A 25,788-nucleotide genomic window follows, 5' to 3' on the forward strand; every position below is an offset into this window, starting at 1 on the left:
TTTCAGATAATGCTCTCTAACAGTGTGGTTTGACAGAGTATTGATAGTACTTAATAAAATATTACCAAGATCAAATGATTGGGAAATTTAATTACCAGCAATTGTACCCTTGATAATTTATTTGAAAGAATTTTGTATTCTTTACTGGTATCTAATGGGAATGTCAAAGGCATTTTTATCCATTGCTTTAAAAATGAATTCTATGAAATAATTATTCCTGATGTTTGTAGATACTCCTTTTGATTATTTAGGACTTCATCATAATTTTCTTTCTTTGCAGAGGGCATTTTGGAGATCAAAGATGGGTAGAAAAGATGCCTCTACTATAAAACTTCCTGTTGATCAGTACAGAAAGCAAATTGGTAAGCAATGAATTCCCTTTGATACATTCCTGCAAATTAAGATAAAGAGAAAAAGCAATTAAGTGTGGTATTAAGAAAGTAACTTTTCCTTAATACATGTCATAAACAGAATATAAATAATGAAAGACTGTATATAGAGTTTTTAAGGAGTAAAAAATAAGTGCAGACTTGCCTACCAGTGGAGAAATACATTATGTGTACTCGTGATTTTCAAAGCTCTTATAATTTTTATTAATTTAATAGAAGCAAAAAATATTTTTATTCTTAAGGCTAGATGTTTTTAGTCAGTATTTTAATATTATAATCCATTACATATTTTATCCATGTAAAAAACTTTTAATTCTATTGTCTATTAATGAAAATTTGATAACCCTAAAATTCTTCATTAAAATTTTACCTTAATAAAATGGTGGACTGGAGGAAAGTCCGCTCATCAGCACAGAAAGATAACAGGAAGCTTGTCTGTTTTAGACTATGCTCTAGATGCAGGATTGTCTACTCATTCTTTTCAAGAATGTATGTAGTATTTACAAAAACTTATCCACACCAAGTCACACACCAAGTCCCCCAATTTTAAAGAATCAATATCCTACAACCACAACTTTTTACAAAGTGTAATAAAATAGAAATCAGAAGCGAAAAAGGTAACTTCTCCTTTCTCACTTCCACTCTTGTTTTTTACATGTTCCTTCTCACCATTCCTACCTGTTTCCACTCCTTTGGAAATTTAAAAAAAAAAAAAAGTTAAAAAAAAAACTCCTTATAAAAAGAATGATAAACAAAGATGTTACAATAAAAGTCAGAAAATAAGTAGAAATGATTGATATCAAAAGAATATATACCTATTTCATAAATATGATACATAAGGCACACTCCATAAAGGAAAATATATTTCTGCAAAACAAAAAGATGCAAAGTTAAAAAATATTGAAAATGCATATAACCAATTGTAATTTATATGTAAAAAAATAAATCCCTAGAAATAAATAAAGTAGTCTGGAAACCCAATAGTAAAATGGGAAAAAAGATACAAAGAGGAAAATAAAACAAAAACAATTATTACAATAAAAATGAAATTAAAGAGTCTTATGTAAAGATCTAATTCACTTGTTATTTATCTAACTGGTAGTCCAATAAATGCAAATTAAAAAGCAGTATTTCTTACTGGATTCATTCCTTGAGGGAGGGTTTACGATGTTTGGTTTCTTTTGTATATCCTTTATTTTTTCACTTATGGGATGGCTTATGAATAAATAGTGTGAGTTATTTTGTTATTTATATATTTAAACAGAAGGACTGAGTTACCAGACTGAAGTCTCTGATCAAATGGGATGTGCTAACCACATAAATGAAGAATAACCATATTGTGGATCAATCCACAATCTAACTCTTAAATATACAATCCTTAGAATTTTGACAAGTATACTAACCATGTAACCACTTATGCCACTCAAAATATAGAACATTTCCATCTTCTCAGATACTTCTTTGTATCTGCTTCAAATTAGTTTCTACCCAACCCCGGGCATGTAACCACTGTTCTGATTTCTATCACTATATATGAGTTAGTTTTTTTTTTTTTTTTTTCCTATAAAAAGACTGCTAAGATTTTTACTGAAATTAAATTTTATCTAATAACCAATTTTGAGACTAGGCATATTAAAACTCTAAAGTCTTTGTTCTGTAAACATGACAGATCTTTTCTTTTATTTAGTTCTATTCATATTAATTAGAGCTAAGGAAGAATTAGACAGAGAAAGCAGTATAATTGTGAAGGCTCAGATTTATTCTTATATTAAATTGTTCTGAGGGTGCCGTGATATGCATTATGTTCCTATACAGAGTTCTCTTTCCTGTTTTACTTCCTCTTGAAAATGTAAGGAGGCACATGATCTACCTGTCTCACGGGGTTCTTATGAAATTCACAAGAAGTATTAGAGCAATTTATAAGTGTTGCATGGATATAAGTTATACTGTGTGTACTTTGCAAATACAATACTCATGATCAAAGCAAATATACTAAAAGTGAAATAGTGAGTGTATACTTTTGTTTACTCTTTTTAAGAATTAGAAGGTACCGTAAACCTGAACTTACACTTCTATCACTGATACCATTTCTTTTAAATGGAATCCTATGCAGGTGTTTTCCAGATATGGTCTAAAATGTGAAAAAGGAATAAAAGAAGGAATATACCAGATAAAATCTGAGTACAAATAGCAATGGACTGAGTATCTAGTGTTTTTGTGAATATTAAAGTTATTAATAGCTAATTTAGATTGCTAAAACAATTTCACAAAGAATAGTGGCATTATATATATATATATATATAATGTTTCCTTTTTACTAAATCTCATTATGTAAATATCACATGGTCAGTCAGTAATTGTATTTGGCAAAACCAGTGCCATTTTTTGAATGATGATTTTAATGTCATTGTTTGATATTTATCTTTGCTAAAAGTTTTGCATTTTCAATTTTGCACTAAACGATAGTGATTAATGGCTTTCATAAAAGCCTTTTTTACAATATTCTTTGCTCATCAGATGAGTTGACACTGACTGGAAGCACCTTTAAGTTATAGATCTTCATAGTTTTAATTATTGCAGCATGATCTTGAAATGTTTAGTGAACTGAGATGAAAACCTCATTTTCAAGGCATAAAAGTAAGAAAAACAACATTTGGAAATATTGCTGACTACAAAGGAAAATAAATTGACTTGGGCCTTCTCATTTCTTCAGAAATAATTTTTTTAAAATAGGTTTTACAAGATCAGCTAATATTACATGCATTCTTCTAGAAGTAAATGATTTCAAAGTTGGAAAATAAGAGAATTTTAAAAACTTTTAACATAGTTAAGAGAGTTTATAAATAGATGTTATTAAATATATCAGGTCAAATAATATTTATATGTGCAGGTGAGTTATGTAAAAATACAATTAATTACCTGGTAAAGCTGTATTTTCTTATGTAAAAGAATTAACTAACGATTATTAGGCATCTTGTGCTGGGCACATCTTGTTTTATCCTCACAGAAGTACTGTGATATAGGAACTATTATTATCTTTATCATTACAGATCAGGAAAACTCAGCACAATTGGTTAAAGAATTTCCCCAAGGTTCTATAATTGGTAAGAGTTAGAGCCAGGACATGAGTCCAAGAAATTGACCACAGAAGCCCTACGTCCCTGGGCCAAAGACTATTTTAGGTGATGGCAGATGCAAAGATAATTCACAAGATCTGAGTTCATGAAATTGACAGTGTAATAGCACTATATCTATCATGAGAGTCTCAGATAGCTCCACTCTCAATTTAGAAATACAAAGACAAAAATATAATTTTTACATTTCTTAATTCTCTATATATTTATTACATTTCTTAGACATTATTATAGCTTATTCAGTCAAAATTAATATACGGTTGTACACATATTTACCACTTTCTTTTTTTAAGTCTCTTTTATGTCCCAGACCTATGATCCTTGAAATCATTTTCTTGGTGCTTGGTGGACATTTTTTCAGAATTCTCTAGAATGTGTGCCTGCTTGTGACAAATTCTCAGTTTCTTTTATAATATTGGCATACCATTTTTGAAATACATTTTCTCTGGCTTTATTTTTATTTCTTTTTGTGTTCTTTTGACACATGAAAATATCATTCCACTGCATTTTGACTTTTATTTTTGCTGCTGAGAAGTCAATCTAAATTTTACTTCTATTAAAATAATGTAAATATTTAAAAAATATCTACTGTAATTTCCATTTTTAATTGATATTAATTGTAGTATATCTCTTTTCTTTACTAATATTAAGTGACATGTCTAATTTAGATGTAATAAGCATTAGCTTTTGTTACTCTAGATTCTATTATTTTCTTTTTTCTATAAATTCTACTCTATCTTTTGTGATTCTTTATCTTTTTCGGTAATAATTTAAGTTTAATGTTTTGCTATTTATTTTTCAAAACTTTTTTACTAATGTATTTATTTAATGGATTTATTTTCTTCATTATATCATTGGCATCGTATTTAGAGCTTTCTTGAATTACTGAATTATATATGTTATATATAATTAAATACATATATATAAGTAGATATATAATATCTACTTATATATATGTATTTTAAATTGATTTTTAATCTGTTTTTGTTCAGAGAATACTTTCAGTATGTCAGTTTTTGATATTAAAGCTTCCTCTATTGCTTAGTAGGTAGGTGGTCAATTTTGTTAATATCTCTCTATCTTTGAAAGAAATAGCTATTCTTTAACATTGGGATGCAATACTGCTTATGTTAATTGTGATGTACAAATTTGTTTTGTATTTTACATGAATGTTTGAATTGTCATTCTATGAGAAAAGAGAATTAAAATATTCTAAGACTATGAAGACTATGGAGCTGTCAAAGTATTCTTTTCAGTTTTTGCTTTATATATTTAGAGGCTATATTTTTGTTGCATATCATTTCTAAATTGGTATATATTTGTGATAATTCCCCTTTTCATATTAAATAATAACCTCCTTATTTATAAAATGTTATTAAGTTTTTTCTTACAGTCCTTTTGGCCTTATAGTAATATAGGCAAATATCTTTCTTTTGTTTAGTATTCTAGTATTTTTTTCTATCTAGCTCCTTACTATTATCTAGACCTTAACACCATTTTAGGTTATAGACTTAGTCTACAATTCTTTGTTTTTAAGAAAGAAAATATAATTTTATATTATTTATTGTGAATGAACAAAATAGATAGCTTTCCACATTTTCTTTTGTGTTTCTTTTTTTTGTGGTAGTTTTTCCTTGCTAATGTTTACACTAAACTTCTTTTCTGAAAATTTTTAAAGTTTTATATTCAATTTCTCTCTCTTTTAATTTTCTCATATTTTATCTGTCATATTTGACTTAATGAATTCTGAGTGTATTAATATCTTTATCATAAACATTATAAAGATTTTTAAATCTTTATATCTGATTAGTCATTCCTGCTGTTCATGTTTTCATTACTTCATTTTTCTCCTGTTTTTAACAGAACAATAACTACAATTTTATTTTTGTTATTAATTACCAATAATTACTTAAATCTAACTTTATGTTTGCTGTCTTTACTAACCAATATATTTTGTATTTCACATCTTCCTTCTCTTGAAGTTTCTGATCCTTTGCCTTCATGCAAGTAACTATTAGCAGCAAAATTCTCAGTGTTTGCTTACAAGACAGTATTGTTAGATTGTACTCATACTTGATTTATAGTTTAGCTGGGTATATAATTCTAGTTGACATTTACATCTACTCAGAATTTTGAAAATAGTGTTCTATTCATTACCAGTTCTAACATTTTTGATGAGAAATGTTGTCATTTCTTTTAGTTATATTTTGCTCTCCTGTTTTTAAGATGTCTTCTTTAATGCTTTTCATCTCAAATTTAATGCATATGTTTGTTTAATAAAAAGAAAAACAAAGGCTTGTGATGTGATATGCTTCTTCATCCTAAGGATTCTTGTCTTAAGTTCTGGGAGGACTTCAGGATCTAATTTATTTTTCTTTAGTAATGACTGTCTCTTTTCTCTCCTTTTGGAATTATTTTATGTATAAATTAAGTCTTCATATTGCAATATCCATATCTCTTAAGATCATTTTTCTATTTTTTCTATTTTTATATCTCTGTCCTATTCTGGGTTTGTTATCTCTCAGACCTATCTTCTCTTTGATTAGAGTCACTGATTCTCTCTCTCTTTCTCTCTCTATCTGTATCTCTCTCTCATTTACTTATTGCTATTTCTAATTTGCACCAATGGATATATAATTTCATTGACCTTTTTTGTCAGGCGTAAAAGGTCTATTTGATCATTTAGAATTATTTTTTATTCTATTTCTTTGTTTTTTTCTTCTATTATTATTTTAAATATCAATTTTATATATTCCTTCAGATTTTTCCACTATTACTTCTTGTGGTAACAACTTTCCTATTTGTTGTATTGGCTTATTCTACCTCATGCTATTGTCTTCTTCTTTTCCTTTTTTCAATCCCTTTATGTTTTATAATTCTGTATTCAACCTGTTTTTGTTACTGTTTTTTCCCTTTATGAGAGTTCCAGCAGTCTGAGTTGTGAATTATTCTTACAGAACAATGTCCTGTTTACTTACTGACAATAGGGATATTGTAGATTTTAGACCATTATTCTGCATTTATTTCTTGGCCTAATATTCTTGCAATTTGGATCTCATATGTTGGCTTGGGTCTAAAAAGCTTAAGATTTGTATTTCTCATAGGAGACAACTCGTTTCTCCATACCCAAAGCTTAGACGAAGCAGGAAGATTCATTGCTATTTTTCCAAACAAGCACAGATTATTTTTCTGTCTTTTTTGTATGGCTTGGTCAGTCCTCTGATTACCTTAACTTTATCCATATATCTTAGTTTCAGCTCCTTTCTCACAGTGGCACTGTACATGTATGGACCTTAAAAGTCAATGTGCAGCCCTCTTGACATCTAAAACCAGGCACAAATACACCACTCATGACCTCCACACCTAGGGCTATCAGAATATCAGCTGGAAGTAGCTGTCTTGATTTGAAGTTTTTGTTCGTTTGTTTGTTTCTGGGATTTGAACATTTCCTTCTATCATAAATGCATGTATGTATGTGTGTGTCTATAAATATGTACACAATTAATTTTTATAGCTTTACAGAATGGGTTTTTTTTCCCTACTGTTTCTATATACTTATATAAGGGAAGGGTGCACCTCAGCTCAATCTACCATGATTTCAGAACTGGAAGTCTTTTGAACATTTTATTAAACCGATTGCATGTACCACTTTCTTTTTACCTTGTTTTAAATATATGTATATAAATAAATACATATGAATAAAATATATAAATGTATAAATATGTAAATATATACATTTAAAGAATGTATACACATATATAGACATGTATTAAAATATATATACATGTACTTAATATGTATAATATAAATATATACACATATAAGTGTGTGTGTGTGTGTGTGTGTGTGTGTGTGTGTGTGTGTGTGTGTATACACCTACTGGGATTTAAGCATTCTTTCAGGCAAAAGCTCTAATTTTAGTTTTGCATACCTAATGATTATCCTTAATGATAGAAGGTATTTAATAAATATTAGTTAAAATAATCAATAAAACAATCTCCCTAATTCTTATTTAAATTACATATACCCTTTGCTTAAACTACTCTTTATATTAGTCTTAAATGTTCTATCATTTCTCTTAAAATAATAAACAGTATCTCTAACCAACTTGAAAACTTATTGAAATATGCTGTTGTTTAACTTTGATGAAGTTTGTATTTCATCAACTCTATGATACTTTTTGTTGTTTACCTTTGGTTTTATCTCTGAAACCTCAAGGGCACGTTGCATGTAGCAATTACTTAAAGAAAAAAAAATGTTTGTTGAATTTTTTTCTTTTTTGGCTAAGTGCAAACTAACAATTGACATACTTTATAATATTTTCTATTTAGCATTTCCCTTCATACATACATTGTTGCTTGTTAGCATATTTAATATGATTTCCTGGGAAATTAATTTATATCTCATGACAACTTGTTGGTTTCTCTTTGTAGTAACCCAAATCACAATACTTGTTTCTTAGTACTTTGTGTGGTGTTAAATGATGGTGTATTCTTTGCAACATATGATTAAGGTCCAAGCATTGAAAAATTATCATTGGTTCGAGTTACTTCTATAACATAATTTTAAAAAGTTTGCACGAGATTTCATTCTAAGGATTGATGTACCACCTTCTTCTCATCTGCCCAGATATTTCTAAATAATTTTGAGAAAAATACTTTTTGCAAATTTTACTTCTATAGATACCATCCTTTTTTTTTTTTAAGGAAATATGTGGCATCATTTTGTATATCTGGCTAAATAGAAAGGTGTACTATGCTGGTGATAATCCACTAGATCTATATTTTTTATAGTGTTTTTGGTTTTGTAATAATTTTGTTTTATTTTTTATCAACTTAACATTTTCATTTTGCCTGTGACTATGCCATCTTACAGCTATCAAAAAGCAGAGCATTTGTTTATTGACATAACTGCTGAGTTTGCTATAGGGTTCCATAAGAAAGACTTGACCCTTGCTTTTGTAATGAGTTTTCTAGAATATCTGTAGTTTTTAATGTAATAACTAAAAATTGTGTTCATATGGTATTTGGAAAATGGCTTTATATGCCAAGTTGTATTGCCCTTTTATATGTAATATTGGTAATATTAGAAAAGTAAGATTCCAAATAGTGTTTTGCTTTCTGAGGAAGCAAGGAGGGATTTGGAGCAGTTAATGAGAAATTATTCTAAAAGTGTTGAAGGAAATATAAAAATCTTTACTGTTTATTAAAAAGTTTTCATTATGTCAGTATTTTTGGCATGCTGTAAATAACTCTTCCAATAATTCCTTTTCACAATTACATTTAGATTGCAAATTTTTCAAATATCTTGACTCTTATCTCTTTGCTTTTCTATTCTATCTTAATTTTGTGGTCTATATAAATGGACAATAAATTATATATCTTTGTTATAGAGATCAGACAGTGAATAGAATTTGGTAGACATCCCAGACGGAATTATGATTGAATGTATTTGTGAGATTAAAGAACTGAATTTACTTTTTTCTAATTAAAAGCAATTAAAGATTTCCAGACACAAATAAAAGACAGTGAATTGAGGAATAAGTGTAGAAGCAAGTCCATTTGCAGGTGAAAAGATGTGCCTTTGAAGCAGAACCAGTTGTATTTTTATTGAAAGAATAACAATTTAGGAAGCTTTTCTGCATGTGCTTGCTTGATAGCATAATGTACTCATAAGAAGCTTATGCAGTATTCAGAAAATAACAGTGCATTAATTTTTAAAGCAGCAAAGGCATAGGAAGAGCAGTACTGCCACATGATGATAATGAGTGTGGCTAGTATAAAGTCAACTGTTGAGAAAGAAAAAATAATGGACTTCTGAAAGATGAACATTTATAAAACAATAACCAGATATTCACATGATAACAAGCTTACGTAGTAATATCAACAAAGGGCAAAGATGAGATCTTGTTTCTAGGCAAATCTAAAGAATTGAAAAGCAAGAGCTAACAGCAGCTAAGTAATCTAATTTTTTTATTAAGGAAACTATCAGTAGAACCATTAAAACTGGCTATTGCCATTAAATATGAAATAATTCATGACATAAACATAGGTTTTTATGGTATATTAAATAGAGCATATAAATTATATAAATTAATGTAATATGAGGAATGGTAAGTGATAATATTGATACTAAAATATTTATTATCTTTATTAAATATGTTTTTATAGCTACTTGTGGTTCTTTATAGAGACAATACCCATGCTAAAGTTAAATATATTAATTATACTGAATTAAGAAAGGAACTTTTAACACAGGTAATATCTACATATTAGAAATAATAACTGAAAATAGCTTTTTAGAGTATTCTGTTTAAAAAGCCATACTGATCTATAGTCATGCTACCCTGACCAAGCCCGATCCCATCTGATCTTGGAAGCTAAGCAGGGTTGGGCCTGGTTAGTACTTGAATGGGAGACCACCCAGGAAGGCCAGGTGCTATAGGTGTAAAACATAAAAAAAAAAATAAGGGATCGTAAGATGACAAGGTTCTTGCAATCTGTGAGGTCAACCAAGGATTGCCTCACCTAAAAATAAAAACAAACAAACAAATAAATAAATAGCAGATACTATACAGATTGTCTGTAAAGTATGTATAAATAAAAAGTATGAATATGTATGACATCATCTTTGCTATCAAAAATCCAAGAAAACTTTGAAAATTCTTTTGCATCAGTTTTTTTTTTTACTTATGATTTTGCTTTTAGTTGATACTGATAATCTCTGTTTAAGACTTGGAGAAGAAAATCCTATTGATTATGTACTATGAATTTTCATGCATATATTTTCAGTCTGTGTTTAACAGGAAAACTCAGAGACAGACTCGTTTGATTTGTTAAAGTTGCTTGAATTGGGAAACCAGAGGGCTACTGAGTCCAGAGCTCGTGCTTCCTGTGCCTCTCAGCCAATAGACTGACACAGGAGTTGGGTTATTTTGAATAAGCATTTATTGTCAGAGCACCTGTGATCTGAGAAGGCTGCAGATTAACACCTTCAAAAGTGCTTCCCTTCACAGTCCGGCTTAATGTATTTAAGGGAAAATCTGGGCATCATTCCTGGGGCTGCATGATGGTTCTAGGGGGTCTGTCGTGCTTCTTGGAGTGGTTTCTCTGGCAATGTGGTCCTCCAGTAGCGTTAGCAACACAGGAACAAAGATGGGAGTAGTTTGGAAAGAATGCTAAACCAGAAGTATTGTGATCAGTAAGCCTAAGGTCATTAATCATAAGTTTCAGGGCAACTTTCTATGGCAGGGAACATTCTAAGCTCAGGGTCAAGCCACTGGGGACAATCTATTGTTCAGTTATAGGGCAAGAAAAAGTGAAGTCGGGGATGCTGTGAGGCCTCTACTACAGGGGTCCCAACCAGGCCTTTCTTCAATATTATTAGGTGAATCTTAGTAGTCTTCTGTAATTTGAATAAACTTAATCTTTTTAGGCATAAGAATAATGAAAACGAACCCAAGGAAAAGTATCCATTACATTTTGCTCTTAGTTTTAAGAATGTGAGCCAGAGCTGGAAATAACCGTGATTCCAGAGTGAAACAAGAAATAGAAACTAGTGGTAGAAACAGAAAGTTCTACATAGTCAAGACTTGAGTTTACATTACTCACAACTAAACTCTTATTCTTCTCTTCTGGAATCAATCAGTAATCAATTAATTTTCTCTTTTCTCCTCCTTTTTCTCCTCCCCTTCCCACTCATTGTCATATTCATGCTATTTCAATTTGAATGTCTATCCTTTATTATGAAAATAAACCTGAAAGGGATCTAAGAAGATCATCAACAACCACCTAGGTGTTTCCCGATGAAGCCTGGGTCTGCCTTTCTCTGAGTCCAGGTTCTTGAATGATATTTTGTCTTTCTTTCTTTTCTCCTCCCTTTCCTCTCTTCTCTCTCCCTCTCTCTTTCTCTTTTCTTTCTTTCTCCCTTCTTTCTATTGTGATCTAGCCTAAAAGAAGAGGAAGATATATTTTTAAATTTTTGATAATGCTGCTTTTATAGAGAAATTGGTTATGTAGAAAAAATCGGGCATGACACTCTAGGAGCAAGCAAAGAAATGCAGGTTAAGATTATCATTCTCAGTTCTCTAGCTGGTTATAGTAGTTGGAATATATGACTTGTCTCCTCCAACATGCATTCTAGATCTTCTTTTCTCTATTGAACATCTTGGTTTGATGAGCCTTTTTCCTTTGGGGGCATAACCCAGATCTTTATTCCTGGGGATTCTTCTAGTTATAGAATTATATAGAAATTTTATCAAATTTTACCATTGGTCATTGTAATAACTGGGATTACCCCTGGAGTTCCTTCACATCTTTCCATGTTCCTTTTGGCCTTCACTATATATTAACAAACCATTTTATCTTTGATAACCATTATCAATTATTTCAGCCAACACTGTGATTCCTCATTTTGCCTGTTGACTGATAGGCATGAAGAATCCTATCTGACTAGGTGGTAGGCTCAGTTTCTAACTCAGGAAAAATAACAATGTGTCTTTTTTTAGGTTTCATTGACTCTGCCATGTCATCAGCTGTAAGAGACAGAGTAGCTTGCACAGAAATCTACTGGAGAGACCTTTATTGCCCCATGCCCTACTTAACACTAACTGCTTTTCAGGTTCTTTACATATATGAAATATGTATGTAGATTAAAACAATAATAATGAGCAACCATGTAACTATCCAGGTTAAATACTGGATATCTACTAGTACCTTAGAAACCTCTTTATGACCCTCTCTGTTCCTCTGAGAAATAGTCACTATCTTGATTTTGTATTAATTCTGTTTATGAATTTTCTACCTAGTAATGTGTCAAGCAATACATTATTTAATTTTTGAACTTTATATAAATTAAACCATGCTGTATATATTATTATGTAACTTGCTCCTATCGAGCATCATGTTTTAGAATTTTATTCTTACTGATGAATGTTGATATAGTTCATTCATTTTTTGTGCTTTAGAGTATTTCATTGTATGTTTATACCAATAGTTTTCTATTCTCCTGGTTTTGACAATTGGCTCATTTTCAGTTTCTTGTTTTCTCTGGATGTTATTATGAGCATTTTATGAACATTTTTAGACATGTCTATTCTTTGGTTGACATGTATAAGAGTTTCTCTACCATATATACCTAGTAGAAGAATGTTGGATCATAGGTGTAGGTGTGTGTAATTATCAAGTAATACCAATTTTTAAAGAAGTTAAACCTATGCCCCTGAATGGTATGTAGAGTATAAAGTGCAGCAAGTTGATCTTTTCTTCTTGGAGACAATCCTGACATGCTCTAGATCAGTGGACCCCCCATGAATCAGATTTGAGTGGCGAATCTCTATATTTTAACAGAATGTTCTTTGATCTACCTCCTATGCATATATCTGAATGAGACATCTCAGGCAGTTTTTGTGTCTTCTCCAAGGCTTATATCATGTCATGGTTATTGTAGTATATTGTAGAGTGGAGAGGCAATTAAAGTGTCTCAGAATCAGTTTGTGGACTAAAATGGAGAGTTGATCTAGTTCTCAAGCAAGGCTTTAAGAAAACTGCTGCTTCTTCCAGTAAAAGCATATAGTCTCTTGTGGTATCTGTTCAGAACTTAGAAAAATGCATTGGCTAGATTAGTTAGCTAGTTGTATCCATGTGTATTATGCGACGATAACTTCAGTAAGAAAGTTCAACAGACGTTTCAATTTATTAGTACTCAGTTGGTCTCCAAGATCAACTAGCCATAGTGAAGGAATAAAATACATCTGTGAAAATAATCATTTTTTAATGATATAATCAATCTCTGAAACTTCCAGGAAATGTGCATTCCTGGGAGGAACATTTCTACTTCATTCTTACTTTCAGAATAGCTCTTACACCACACATCAGGGAGCCAGGCTGAAGATCTTGCCTATTTCCAAGGTTATCATTTGAGCCCATACACTCAGAAATTGAGGAGTGAATGTTGGGTCTGTTCTGGGCCACTTAACCTGCTATCAGGAATTGAACTTTTTTTATTCTATTATCTATTAAGCTCTTTTTCTGAGTTGAAAGACTTCAGTGACATTTTGGCCCTCCAGGAGTTAGTGTTTCCTGAGTTTTTGCTCTTTGATATTCACAGTATTTGAAATTGCTTCCATCAGATATCCACATAAAATTTCTCCTAATTTATTCAAGCATCAGGCTAAACAACATCATGATAATGTTAAGAGACATTATCAAGAAGGCCTTTTCTGACCACTGGATTTGAAACAATACATCTCTCCCTTTTATTTCTACCCCTTACCAACTGTATTTTTTAGTGCTTTACATCACCTAGCAGATTAAATTTTGTTTATTAACTACCTTTTTGCAAGTTTTAAGATAACAGGCAGTTCTCTTTTGCTCACAGAACTGTTTTCAGTACCTTGAACACTGTTACATAGTAAGTACTCAGTAAATAATTTTTTCCTGGCTTTGTTGAAATATAATAGACAATTAGCTGCTTGTATTTACATTGTAAAATTCAATGAGTTTTTTTTTTCAATTATAGTTGGCATACAATAATATATTCATTTCAGTCATACAGCATAGTGATTAGAGAGCTATATAACTCACAAAGTGATCACCCCACTAAATCTAGTGTCCCTTTTCCCCCTTACATGTTCGTTACAACATTATTAACTATTTTTCTTTTGCTGCACTTTATATCTCTCTGTCTATTTTATAACTATCCCTTTGTACTTTTTTGCCATCCTCCCAAACCCCCTCCAAATATTCTCTGTATCTATGAGTTTATTTCCATTTTTGTTGTTGTTGTTGTTTATTTTTTTCTTTAGATTTCACACGTATGTGAAATCATGTGATATTTGTCTTTATCTGAAATTTCATTCAGTGCAATACCCCAAAGGTCTATCAAGGCAATATCTTTTTCCATTCCCTTCCTTTTAGTCTGCGTGTATCTTTTAATCTGAAGTGAGTCTCTCATAGGCAGTATATGTAGAGGTTTTGTTTTCTTATTCATTCAGCCACTCTATCTTTTGGTTGGAGCACTTAATTCTTTTCCATTTGAGGTACTAGTTGATAAATATGTAGTGATTACCATTCTTTATTCATGTTTTTGATACAAGTTTTTTTTCTTCCTAAAGAAGTTCCTCCAATATTCCTGTAATACTGACTTGGTGTTTATAAATTATTTTAGCTTATTTTTGTCTGAGAAGCTCTTTATCTGTCCTTAGACTCTAAAAGATAGTTTTGCTGGACAAGGTATTCTTGGTTGTAGATCCTGGGTTTTCATCACATTGAATATTTTGTGTCAAGCCCTTCTGTCCTGCATAGTTTCTTTTGAGAAATCAGTTCCCAGTCTTATGGGTGCTCCCTTGTAGGTAACTAACTGCTTTTCTATTGTTGCTTTTAAGAGTCTCTCTTTGTATTTAACCTTTGGCATTTTAATTATGAGGTGTCTTGATGTGGGCATCTTTGGGTTCATCTTTTTTGGGACTCTTTGAGCTTCCTGGGATTGTATGTCTATTTCATTCAAAGGTTAGGAAAGTTTTCCATCATTATTTCTTCAGATTGCTCTTCAACTTCTTGTTTTCCTTCAGGTATCCCTATGTAAAGGATATTTTTACCTTTAATAGTGTCCCGTAGGCTCTTTAAATTATTATTATAGTCTTGGCTTCTTTTTCTTGCCATTCTGATTGAGTATCCTTGGCTTCCTCATCCTCTATATCAGTGATTTGATCCTCTTCTTTATCTACTCTGTTGATTCCTTCTAATATACTCTTCATCTCAATTAATATGTTCTTCATTTCCATTTTTATGTTTTCTATCTCTTTGTTAAAGTTCTCACTGAGTTCATCTACACTTCCCTAAGTTCATTGAGCATCTTTATAACCAGTGTTTTGAACTCTACATCTGTTAGATTGCTTGACTCTATTATTCCTGGATCTCTGTTCAGTTCTCTCATATGGTTTTTGCTTGTTGGCAGAAATAGTAAATTAGATAGATATAGATGAAATAGATATAGATATGTAGATATAGATGATATAGATAGAGAAAGATATAGATTTCTTGTTTCCTGTTGGAGAATAATTAATAATTTGTTACCTGCTAGCCAAAATAACCTTAGTTCAGAGAGCTCACATTCTACCTAACAGCTATGTGCATATACTCATAGCAGGTGTATATATAATATATATATATATATATATAATATATATATATTTATAAAATATATATATATATATATTTTAGATATATATATATTTCTAAAATATATATATATATAATATATATATATCTAAAATATATATATATATATTTTAACGCCTACAGCACTTGGTCTTCCTAGGTGGTCTCCCATCCAAGTACTAACCAGGCCCAACACTGCTTAGCTTCCGAGATCAGATGCGATCAGGTATCTTCAGGGTAGCATGGCCGTAGACTCAAGTTTTAATATTTTTAAAATTTTGAAATGCCCAGTTTTCATCATTAGATCTACTCATTTGAAAAAAAAAAAATTGCTAAAATCTGTTATGGAATAAATGGCAAAGTTCACACATCCTAAGTATATTTTCCCACATATAAGTTTTTGTAAATCCAGAATACACATAAAATATGTTTTACTGTTCTAATTGTTACCCAGAATGATCTTGAATTTTAATTGCAAAAGGAGAAATTTTGTAATGAGTAACTCACATCGACAGAAACACACTGCTTATTAAGAATCTCAGATTGATTTCAAGGAATTTTAACTCTAACATCATGGTTTTCAGAGAAATTTTCTATTGAGATTGGCAATCTTAATAATGCAGTCATCTATGTTTTCATTATTAAGAACTATACACATTAAATAATGGAATCTGTATTCTTACTAGGTTTTGAAAGCATTTTTCTATATTATGAAATATTCGACTAGAATATTAATTTTGCAACTTCATTTTAAATATACAAAGATGACATTTTATTAGTATAAATTTATCTAATAAGTTTAAATTATAATTTGTAGTTATTTTAGAGAAAAATCAAAGAAAACGTTATTACTGTTTTGATGGAGGTAATTGAGATTGAGGATTACGAATGAAATTTGCCATCATTTATCATTTGTTTCTGTACTTTGTTTTGGTTTCATGGTATCAAGAAAATTCTATTAATACAAATACATAAAAATAATAATGTACCTTTTTAATAGCAATTTCAGGATAATCTTCAACTAAACTGATCATAAATCTCAAGAGAAGAGGAGTAGTAAATTTTATTCCAGACATGAACATAGGTATTATCTAAGAACAACTTGTAGTTTTTATCATGAGTATAAAATTTCAGTAACCAAAGTATAATCCTTCAGACTATGCATGTACCTTTCACTTTTTAATGCAAAACTATTAAGCTACAATAAGAACATGCATCAAACAAGGACACCAGTGTCTTGCCTGACATTTTTAAGGAAAACACACCTATGCTACAATAGTATGTCCATTTGTATACTTCTTTATATGCAGATATTTAAATGACTGAATTATTAAAAGTCCACTGTATGGATACCATTTTCCTAACCTATGGTACATGTCTAGGAAGTTCAAATATAAGCACAACAAAGTCAAAAGATATAAACAACTAGTAAAACTGTCATTACAAGTCAATGTTCTGCTTTTTTTCATTATATTAGAATATGAAATGCATTGGATTATGCTTGTTAACATTTTTAAGTAAAGTATAGTATGTTTAAAATTAGGAAATTGAATAAATATTGACTTGAATGAGACTGAAAAGTTAAGTGTATACTTTGTAATCACTAGGGCAACTATTAAAACATTATTCTAAGAGATATATCAAAATCACAATATGTAATTTAAATGAAATATTAAAAATTGTTCAATAATTCAAAAAGGCAAGGAAAGTAAAATAGGAACAAACCTAAGGGAACAAATATAAAACAAAAGTAAAATGGTAGGCCCAAATAAAAATACATTAATAATTTTATAAATGTGAATGGCCTAAACCTACCAAATAAAGGGCCAAGGATTTGAAATTTTATAAAGGTCGAATTTTTATAACATGACCTAAATATAGGTTGTACATAAGAAATTCATTTCAAATATAATGATATTAAAATTAAAAGGAGAAGTGCTTCATGAATGGAAAGTAAGGACCTCAAAATTCTGTTTTTCTATAAAAGCAAAAAAAATTGTCAAAATCAACTTTTTCAGGTATCTGGAAATTAACAAAAGTCTTACAACAGTCCAGAGAATGTTCATTTGAGAAAAACAACTGAATCTGAATAAGAACACCAGGCTTTGTTTTGTTTAACTGGCCTTAATCCCATCTTCCTCTTCTCAGCCTTGCAGCTGTAGTAGTTGTGAAAAACAACATCTTGCAGCCACTGGAGAAAGCAGAATGCGTTTGGACCTACCCTAAATCTCATCCTCAGAGAACTCTTACTATTTAACCTATCTTGCAGCTCACTGAAAAGCCTCATTCTCAGAACTTGTCTTTATTTGACCTTATTTAGAGTTCACTTTGCGTGTAAAGCCCTTTCCCCACTGCATTTGACAAAAACAATCAGTGGCAAGTATTTAATCTTACAACTATCCACGTCAGCATTACTAGCTGGTGCTAACCTAAGGCTACCTAAAAACTTTAAAAAAACTGGGCAATGAGATGTCCATAGGGTCTTTAAAAATCTCTTACATAGATTCCTGGGAATCATAGAAAATCATAGAAAATCATAGTGAGCCTGTGCAGAATTATGCCATGTCCAATAAAGACCTGAAAAGCTATAATCTCTCACCTCTTGCTGACCTAGAGGAAGCTAGCAGGAAGTGAAGGCTAAGGCAGAACTGTAAACTCCTGTTAAAGCAGGGAAAATGTATACCAACACGTGCAACCACACATACACATACACACACACACACACAGTCACTCAGTGAAGCCAGAAGACATACTGGTTCAAGACATTTATGAAAATTTCTATCCAGTCATTAGATGAAAATTAAGCTAAGTGCCTGTATATGACAAAGAATATACAGACTTTACAGAATTAGACCATAAAAGTTATTAAACAAACAGATAAACACGAACATCAACAAAAGAATAAAGAACAAATCCTAGGGGAGATCTGATTTGCTTTGTTTCTACATTACATTATTTAATATGTCCAGTTTTATATAAAAATTATTAAACACCCAATGAATCAGTAAAGTATGGTCCATATATAGAAAAAAGAATAGAATATGTCTCTAAGGAAGCTCAGATTGGACTTACTGGACAAAGACTTTAAATCATCCATTTTAAATAAGTTCAGAAACTAAAGAAAACCATATCTAAAGAATTGGAGTATGAGAATGATGCCTCACCAAATATAGAATATTATTATAGCAATGTAAATTATGTATGTATAAAAGCAAATAGAAATTCTGAAGTTGAAAACTACAATAATCAATATGAAAATTTTGCTAGAGGAACCCCACAGCAGATTTGAATTAGCAGAAGAAACAGGGAACATGAAGCAAGGTTAATTGAGATTATCCAGTCTGAAGAACATGAAGAAAATAAATGAAGAATGACAAAAATGAACAGTAACACAAAGACCTGTAGGACATCATCCAGCATAACATTCTATGCAAAATAATAGTTCCAGAATGAAAGGAAGGAAAGAAAGAGTCGGAAAGAATATTTGAAAAAATAATCTTTAAAAACTGTCTTATTGGATGAAAAACTTTAATTTATATATCTAAAAACCTCAATGAATTTCAGGTGGGATAAATTCAAAGAGATCCACACCTGGCCACATTATAGTCAAACATAAAAAGTAAATCTTAAAAGCAACAAGAGAGTAGTAACTCATTACATATGATGTGCTGAAAGCAAAAGACTGTCAACCAAGAATTCTATATCCAGCACAACTATTTTTCAAAAAGAAGTAGAGATTAAGACATTCTTTGATAAAAACAAGATATCTTATTAGTAGCATACCTACCCTACAAGCAACACTAAAGGAAGTCTTGCAGGCTGAAACAAAAGTACACAATGCAATAATTAGAATCCACAAACAGAAAAAATAAATTAACTTTAGTAAAAGTAATTGCATAGGTAAATATAGAAGTATGCATGTATTTTGGTGTATAACTTTTTTCTTCTTTTTGCTGACTTATGAGATTCTGGTAAAGCACTATTTAAATGAAAATTTATACCTGTTAATAAGAAATCCATAACTAATTTTCAACCTAAACAAATTAGAAAAAGAAGAACAAACTAAACTCAAACCAAGCTGATGAAAGGACATAATATAGTTAAAGTAGAAATAAACAAAATAGAGAAGAGAAAAACTATAGAGAAAACCAATAAACCCAAAAGTTTGTTATTTAGAAAGATCAACAAAATTTAAAAACTTTTAATTAGATTATCTGAGAAAAAGAGCATTCAAATTACTAACATCAGTAATGAAACAGGATATATCACTATTGACCTTACATGTAGAAAATGGATTATAAGGGAATACTATGAGCAATTGTAATCTAAAAATTAGATAACCTGGATGAAACAACATCAAGTGCTAGCAATGGTACAAATCTACCAGAACTCCCATTAATTGCTGGCAGGAATGAAAAATGATACAGTCACTGTATCATTGAAAACATGTAGAAAATGTTTTGATTTCTTACAAAGTTAAATATGTACTTACTTCATGAATCTGCAATCTTACCCTAGATAAATGAAAACTCGTGTTCCCATAAAAACCTGTATACAGGTTTTTAGCTCTTGTCATATTTGCCAAGCACTGGACATAACCCAAATGCACTTCAATGAGCGAATAGATAAACTCTGCTGCCTTCATATAATGGAATACTAATCAGTAATAGAAAACAATGAACTGTTTATGCATACAATTTGGGTGAAACTTAGAGGCCTTATGCTGAATAAAAGAAGCCATTGTAACATTTTGGTACATTATTGAAAAAGGCAAAGCTATAGAAATGAATAATAGTTATGGTTTGTCAGGAATTATGGGTGGGAAAAGGGGTGGGTATAGGAAGATAGCACAAGGGAGGTTTTGGAATGATTGAACTAGTGTTACATGCATCTATACATGAATGTTACATGCATCTATACATGAATGTTAAAATTCATATAATCTATTCCAAAAGGAAAAAATCAATTTTACTGTATGATAATTTAAAAATAAAATTAATTAACTCTATGCACAGTGTTGTGTCAGATGGGTACTAGACTTATCATGATGGTCATTTCATAATGTATATAAATGTCTAATGTTGTACACTTGAAACTAATATAATATTGTATGTCAACTATAATTGAAAAAAGTTAATATAATAAATTAGGTATTATAAGATTATGTTGGAGGAAAGAAGCACAAACCAGTCAGGAAGTGTGGAGATGGGGGCTAGGGGAAGCTAGTTACCTAAATTAAGTCATGGGAAATGACATGAATAATGTCATTGAAGATAGATATAATAGATGAGTGAGGCCCAGCTTGGCTTCATAGACTTGATTATTGAGGTTTTCTCGCATATAAAATGTAATGAGCAATTGCTAAATAGCTTCTTAGGTTATTGCATTATTGGTATAACCCAAATTAGGTCAATTGTATTCAAGAAACCATCTACATATGAAATCTAGATTATATAAATATAAGTTTTCTAAGTTTAAGTACTAAGAAAACAGGGGCTTCTGTGATTTATATATTTTTACAGTCATGTGAACATAGATATCTTTCTTGAAGCCATAAAATAAATAAAATAAATGTCAAAAACCCCTTTGGGTATAATGAAAAGATCTGTTTTCAGTTATAAAGAGCTAAATAGATGCCCCTGTAAACGTTTTCACTGGGTAGACTGAAACCATGTTATTCAATATATACTTTTGGATATCATCATCAGCAAGGAGAATGCTAAATTAATGAAGGATTCACTATTTGGAGAAGTACCAGATGTACAATAATTTTAAAAATCATCTACTTATTGTAAATACAGTTTCAAATGTTCTTAATAATTTTAATACAAATCTAGAATAGTATTTTCTAAGAGATTATAGGAGTTGAATTGAAATAGAACACATTATCTAACCAATGGTTATATGGCAAGTAAAATAATGGTAAGTGATAAATTCTCCCTTCGACATTGACTCTTTGAGGTATATTTGAATTTGTTTTATGAGACACATCAACCAGAATATTGCACAAGTGTATGAAAAACATATTGGTTAAGATAATCTTTTTTCACTTATTTATTTTCCTCATTGTGCACAGAGATTATTATAGGGCATATAAAAGATAAAAATCAAAAATGACTTCTTGACCTCGAATTTGTAATCTTTAAATTTCTTTTGCAGATTCCCATTAGGAACTTGCTTTGTAATCCAGAGTGGAAGCATTTGATATGTCACCATTTTCAATGTTCTGAACAGTTCATATCTCATCAGGAGTAATAACATGTATAGTCTGACTATTGAGATATGAAATCAGAGTGAATACTCATCAAAATTTTTTCAGCAAAATTAAATGTTACTAATTTAAAATGGGTCAGAGTAATGTTTTTCTGTAGTTTATTCATTCCACAATTTAAATTTACATCATTTGATAAACTTTTTTTATAGTTGGCTCATTTCTGGATCATTAGACTTAAATCATCAAATAACATTTATAAAGCTTCTGCATGCTCATAGATCCAGAATGACTACTATACAAGAGAGGTTAAGGAAATAGCATACATTCTTGTTCTTTTTTAATTTTTAATTAAGTTTATTGGGGTAACATTGGTTAATATAATTATATAATTTTCAGGTGTATATTAGTATTTTACATCTGTATATTCTATTGTGTGTTTACCACCCGAAGTCCAGTTTCCTTCAGCTACCATGTATTTGATCCCCTTTACCCACCTCCCCCTCCCCCTAAACCCTATATTTGACCCCATTAACCCTGTCTTCCTCTCCCCTTCTCCCCCACCCCACTAGTAACTACTAGTCTATAGCGCTCTGGTAACCACTAGCCCATAGTCCATGTCCACGAGTCTCTGTTTGTTTGTCTTGCTCATTTCTTGCTTTTAGGTTTATATCCCACATATAAGTGATATCATGTGATTTTTCAACTTTTTCTGTCTGGCTTATTTCGCTAAGCATGATTATCTCGAGGTCCATCCATGTTGTCGCAAATGGCAGTATTTCATCTCTACTTATGGCTGAGTAATATTGTATATATGTACCACAGCTTCTTTAGCCAATATTCTATCATAGAACACTTTGCTTGCTTCCATGTCCTGGCCACAGTGAATAATGCTGCTACGAACATGGGTGTGCAAATATCTTTTTGGATATGAGTTTTCAAGTCTTTGGGGTAAATACCCAGTAGAGGGATTGTTGGATCATATGGTAGATCAATTCTTAGTTTTCTGAGGAACCCCCATACTGTTTTCCATACTGTGGCTGTACCAATTTGCCGTCCCACCAGCAGGTTCCTTTTTCTCTGCATCCATCCTCTCCAACATTTGTTATTATTTGTCCTGTTGATTATAGCTATTCTAACAGGTATGAGATGATATCTCATTGTGGTTGTGATTTGCATTTCTCTAATAGCTAATGAAGTTGAGCATCTTTTCAAATATTTGTTAGTCATTTGTATGTCTTCTAGGGAGAAATGTATGTTCAGATCCTCTGCCCATTTTTTGATTGGATCATTTGTTTGTTTGTTGTTATGACTTGTATGACTTCTTTGTATATTTTGTATATTAGGCCCTTATCGGAGGTGTTGCTTGCAAATATATTTTCCCATTTGGATGGTTGTCTCTTTACCTTGTTGACAATTTCTTTTGCTGAGCAGGAGCTTTTTAGTTTGATGTAGTCTCATTCATTTATTTTAACTTTACTTCCTTTGCTTTTGAGATCAAATTCATACAATCCTCTTTAAGTCCAAGGTCCTTGAGTTTAGTTCCTATGTTTTCTTCTATGCATTTTATTGTTTCAGGTCTTATATTGAGGTCCTTAATCCATTTTGAGTTAATTTTGGTGTGTGGTGATAGACACATTCTAATTTCATTCTTTTGCAGGTGGCCTTCCAATTTTCCCAGCACCATTTATTGAAGAGGTTTCCCTTTCTCCATTGTGTATTTTTGGCTTTTTTTGTTGAAAATTATTTGCCCATATAAATATAGGTTTACTTCTGGACTCTCCATTCAATTCCATTGGTCCATGTGTCTGTTTTGCTTCCAATACCATACTGTTTTGATTACTGTCACTTTGTAGTATAATTTGAAGTTGGGCAAATGCCTCCAGCCTCGTTCTTTTTTCTCAGGATGGCTCTGGCACTTAGGGGTCTTTTGTGCTTCCATATGAATCTGATGATTTTTGTTCTATTTCTTTAAAAAATGCCGATGGGATTTTGATTGAGATTGCATTAAATCTGTATAATGCTCTAAGTAACATGGCCATTTTAACTATGTTGATTCTTCCAATCCAAGAACACGGAATATGTTTCCATTTCTTTGTATCTTATTCGATTTCTTTTAATAGGGTCTTACAGTTTTCATTATATAGGTCCTTCACTTGTTTCATTAGATTTCTTCCTAGGTATTTTATTCTTTTTGTTGCAATTGCAAAAGGAATTATTTTTTTCACTTCTTTTTTTGACACTTTGTTATTAGAATCTAAGAATGCTATGGATTTTTGAACATTGCTTTTGTATCCAGAGACTTTATTGTATTTGCTTATTGTTTCTAATAGTGTTCTTGTGGAGTCTTTAAGGTTTTCTATATAGAGAATCATGTCATCTGCAATAAGTGACAGTTTGACTTCTTTGTTTCCTCTTTGGATGCCTTTAATATCTTTCTCTTGTCTGATTGCACTCTCTAGGACCTCCAGTGTTATACTGAATAATAATGGCAATAGTGGACAGCCTTGCCTTGTTCCTGATCTTAAAGGAAAGGTTTTTAGTTTTTCAGCGTTAAGTATAATGTTGGCTGAGGATTTGTCATATATGGCCTTTATTATGTTAAGGTACTTTCTTGTCTAACGATTTAGTTAAGTGTTTTGATCATAAATGGATGCTGTATCTTGTCAAAGGCTTTTTCTGCATCTATTGATATAATCATATGATTCTTATTATTTAATTTGTTAATGTGGTATATCACATTAATTGATTTGCACCTGGGATAAAGCCCACTTGATCATGGTGTGTAATCTTTTTAATATGTTGCTGTATTCATTTTGCTAGTATCTTATTTAGGATTTTTGCATTGGTGTTCATGAGAGATATTGATTTGTAGTTTCTTATTTTGTGTTATCTTTACCAGGTTTTGGTATCAGGGTAATATTGGCCTCATAAAATGAGTTGGGAAATATTGCCTTCTCTTCTATTTTTTGGAAGTTTGAAGAGAATAGGTACTAAATCTTCTTCGAATGTTTGGTAGAATTCACTGGTGAAGCCATCTGGTTCTGGATTTTTACTTTTTGGTGTTTTTTGATGATTGTTTCAATTTCCATACTGCTGATCGGTCTATTTAGATGTTCCAGATCATCTTGATTCAGTCTAGGAAGATTGTATTTTTCTAAGTACCAGTCCATTTCTTTCTGATTATTAAATTTGATGTTATATATTTTTTCATAGTATTCTTATATGATCCTTTGTATTTCTGTGATGTCAGTCATAATTTCCCCTCTTTCATCCCTGATTTTGTTTATTTGTGTCCTTTCTCTTTTTTCTTTAGTGAATCTAGCCAAGGGTTTGTCAATTTTATTAACCTTCTCAAAGAACCCGCTCTTTGTCGCATTTATTTTTTCTATCTTTTTGTTTTTGTTTTCAACTTCATTTATTTCTGCTCCAATTTTGATTATTTCTTTCCTTCTGCAGACTTTAGGCTGCATTTGTTTATCCTTTACTAGTTTTTTAAGATGAAGTGTTAGGTTGTTTATTTGGGCTTGTTCTTGTTTTTGGAGATAGGCCTGTAATGATACGAACTTTCCTCTTATGACTGCTTTTGCCATGTCCCAAAAGTTTTGATATGTTGTACTATCATTAGCTTTCGTTTCTATGTATCTCCTGATCTCTCTTTTTATTTATTCTCTGACCCAGTTCTTCTTCAGTAGCATGTTGTTTAATCTCCATGTATTTGTGGTTCTTCCTGATTTCTTTGTGCAGTTGATCTGTAGTTTCAAAGCATTATAATCAGAGAATATGGTTGGTATGATTTCGACCCTCTTATATTGGTTGAGGCTATTTCTGTGTCTCAGTATGTGGTCGATTCTTGAGAATGTTCCATGTGTACTAGAGAAGAATGTATAAGCAGC

General features: G+C 31.0%; 1 protein-coding gene and 2 pseudogenes across 6 annotated transcripts in view; 2 read left to right on the forward strand and 1 right to left on the reverse strand.

Annotated features, from left to right (window-relative positions):
• Positions 1-25,788, forward strand: part of TRIQK (triple QxxK/R motif containing) — a 97,128-nt gene that overhangs the window by 60,766 nt on the left and 10,574 nt on the right. For all 6 annotated transcript variants that reach the window (XM_023525589.1, XM_023525588.1, XM_011384393.2 and 3 more), the window contains one exon: positions 281-362. In XM_023525589.1, coding sequence (XP_023381357.1) covers positions 302-362 — 61 coding nt within the window. In that variant the 5' untranslated portion in view covers positions 281-301. The remainder of the gene's footprint in view (positions 1-280; positions 363-25,788) is intronic.
• On the forward strand, positions 9,852-9,970 carry LOC111733527 (annotated as a pseudogene).
• LOC111733526 lies at positions 15,817-15,935 on the reverse strand (annotated as a pseudogene).

This window comes from Pteropus vampyrus, unplaced genomic scaffold (genome assembly GCF_000151845.1).
Source record: "Pteropus vampyrus isolate Shadow unplaced genomic scaffold, Pvam_2.0 Scaffold572, whole genome shotgun sequence".
In the NCBI taxonomy this organism is placed as follows: Eukaryota; Metazoa; Chordata; class Mammalia; order Chiroptera; family Pteropodidae; genus Pteropus; species Pteropus vampyrus.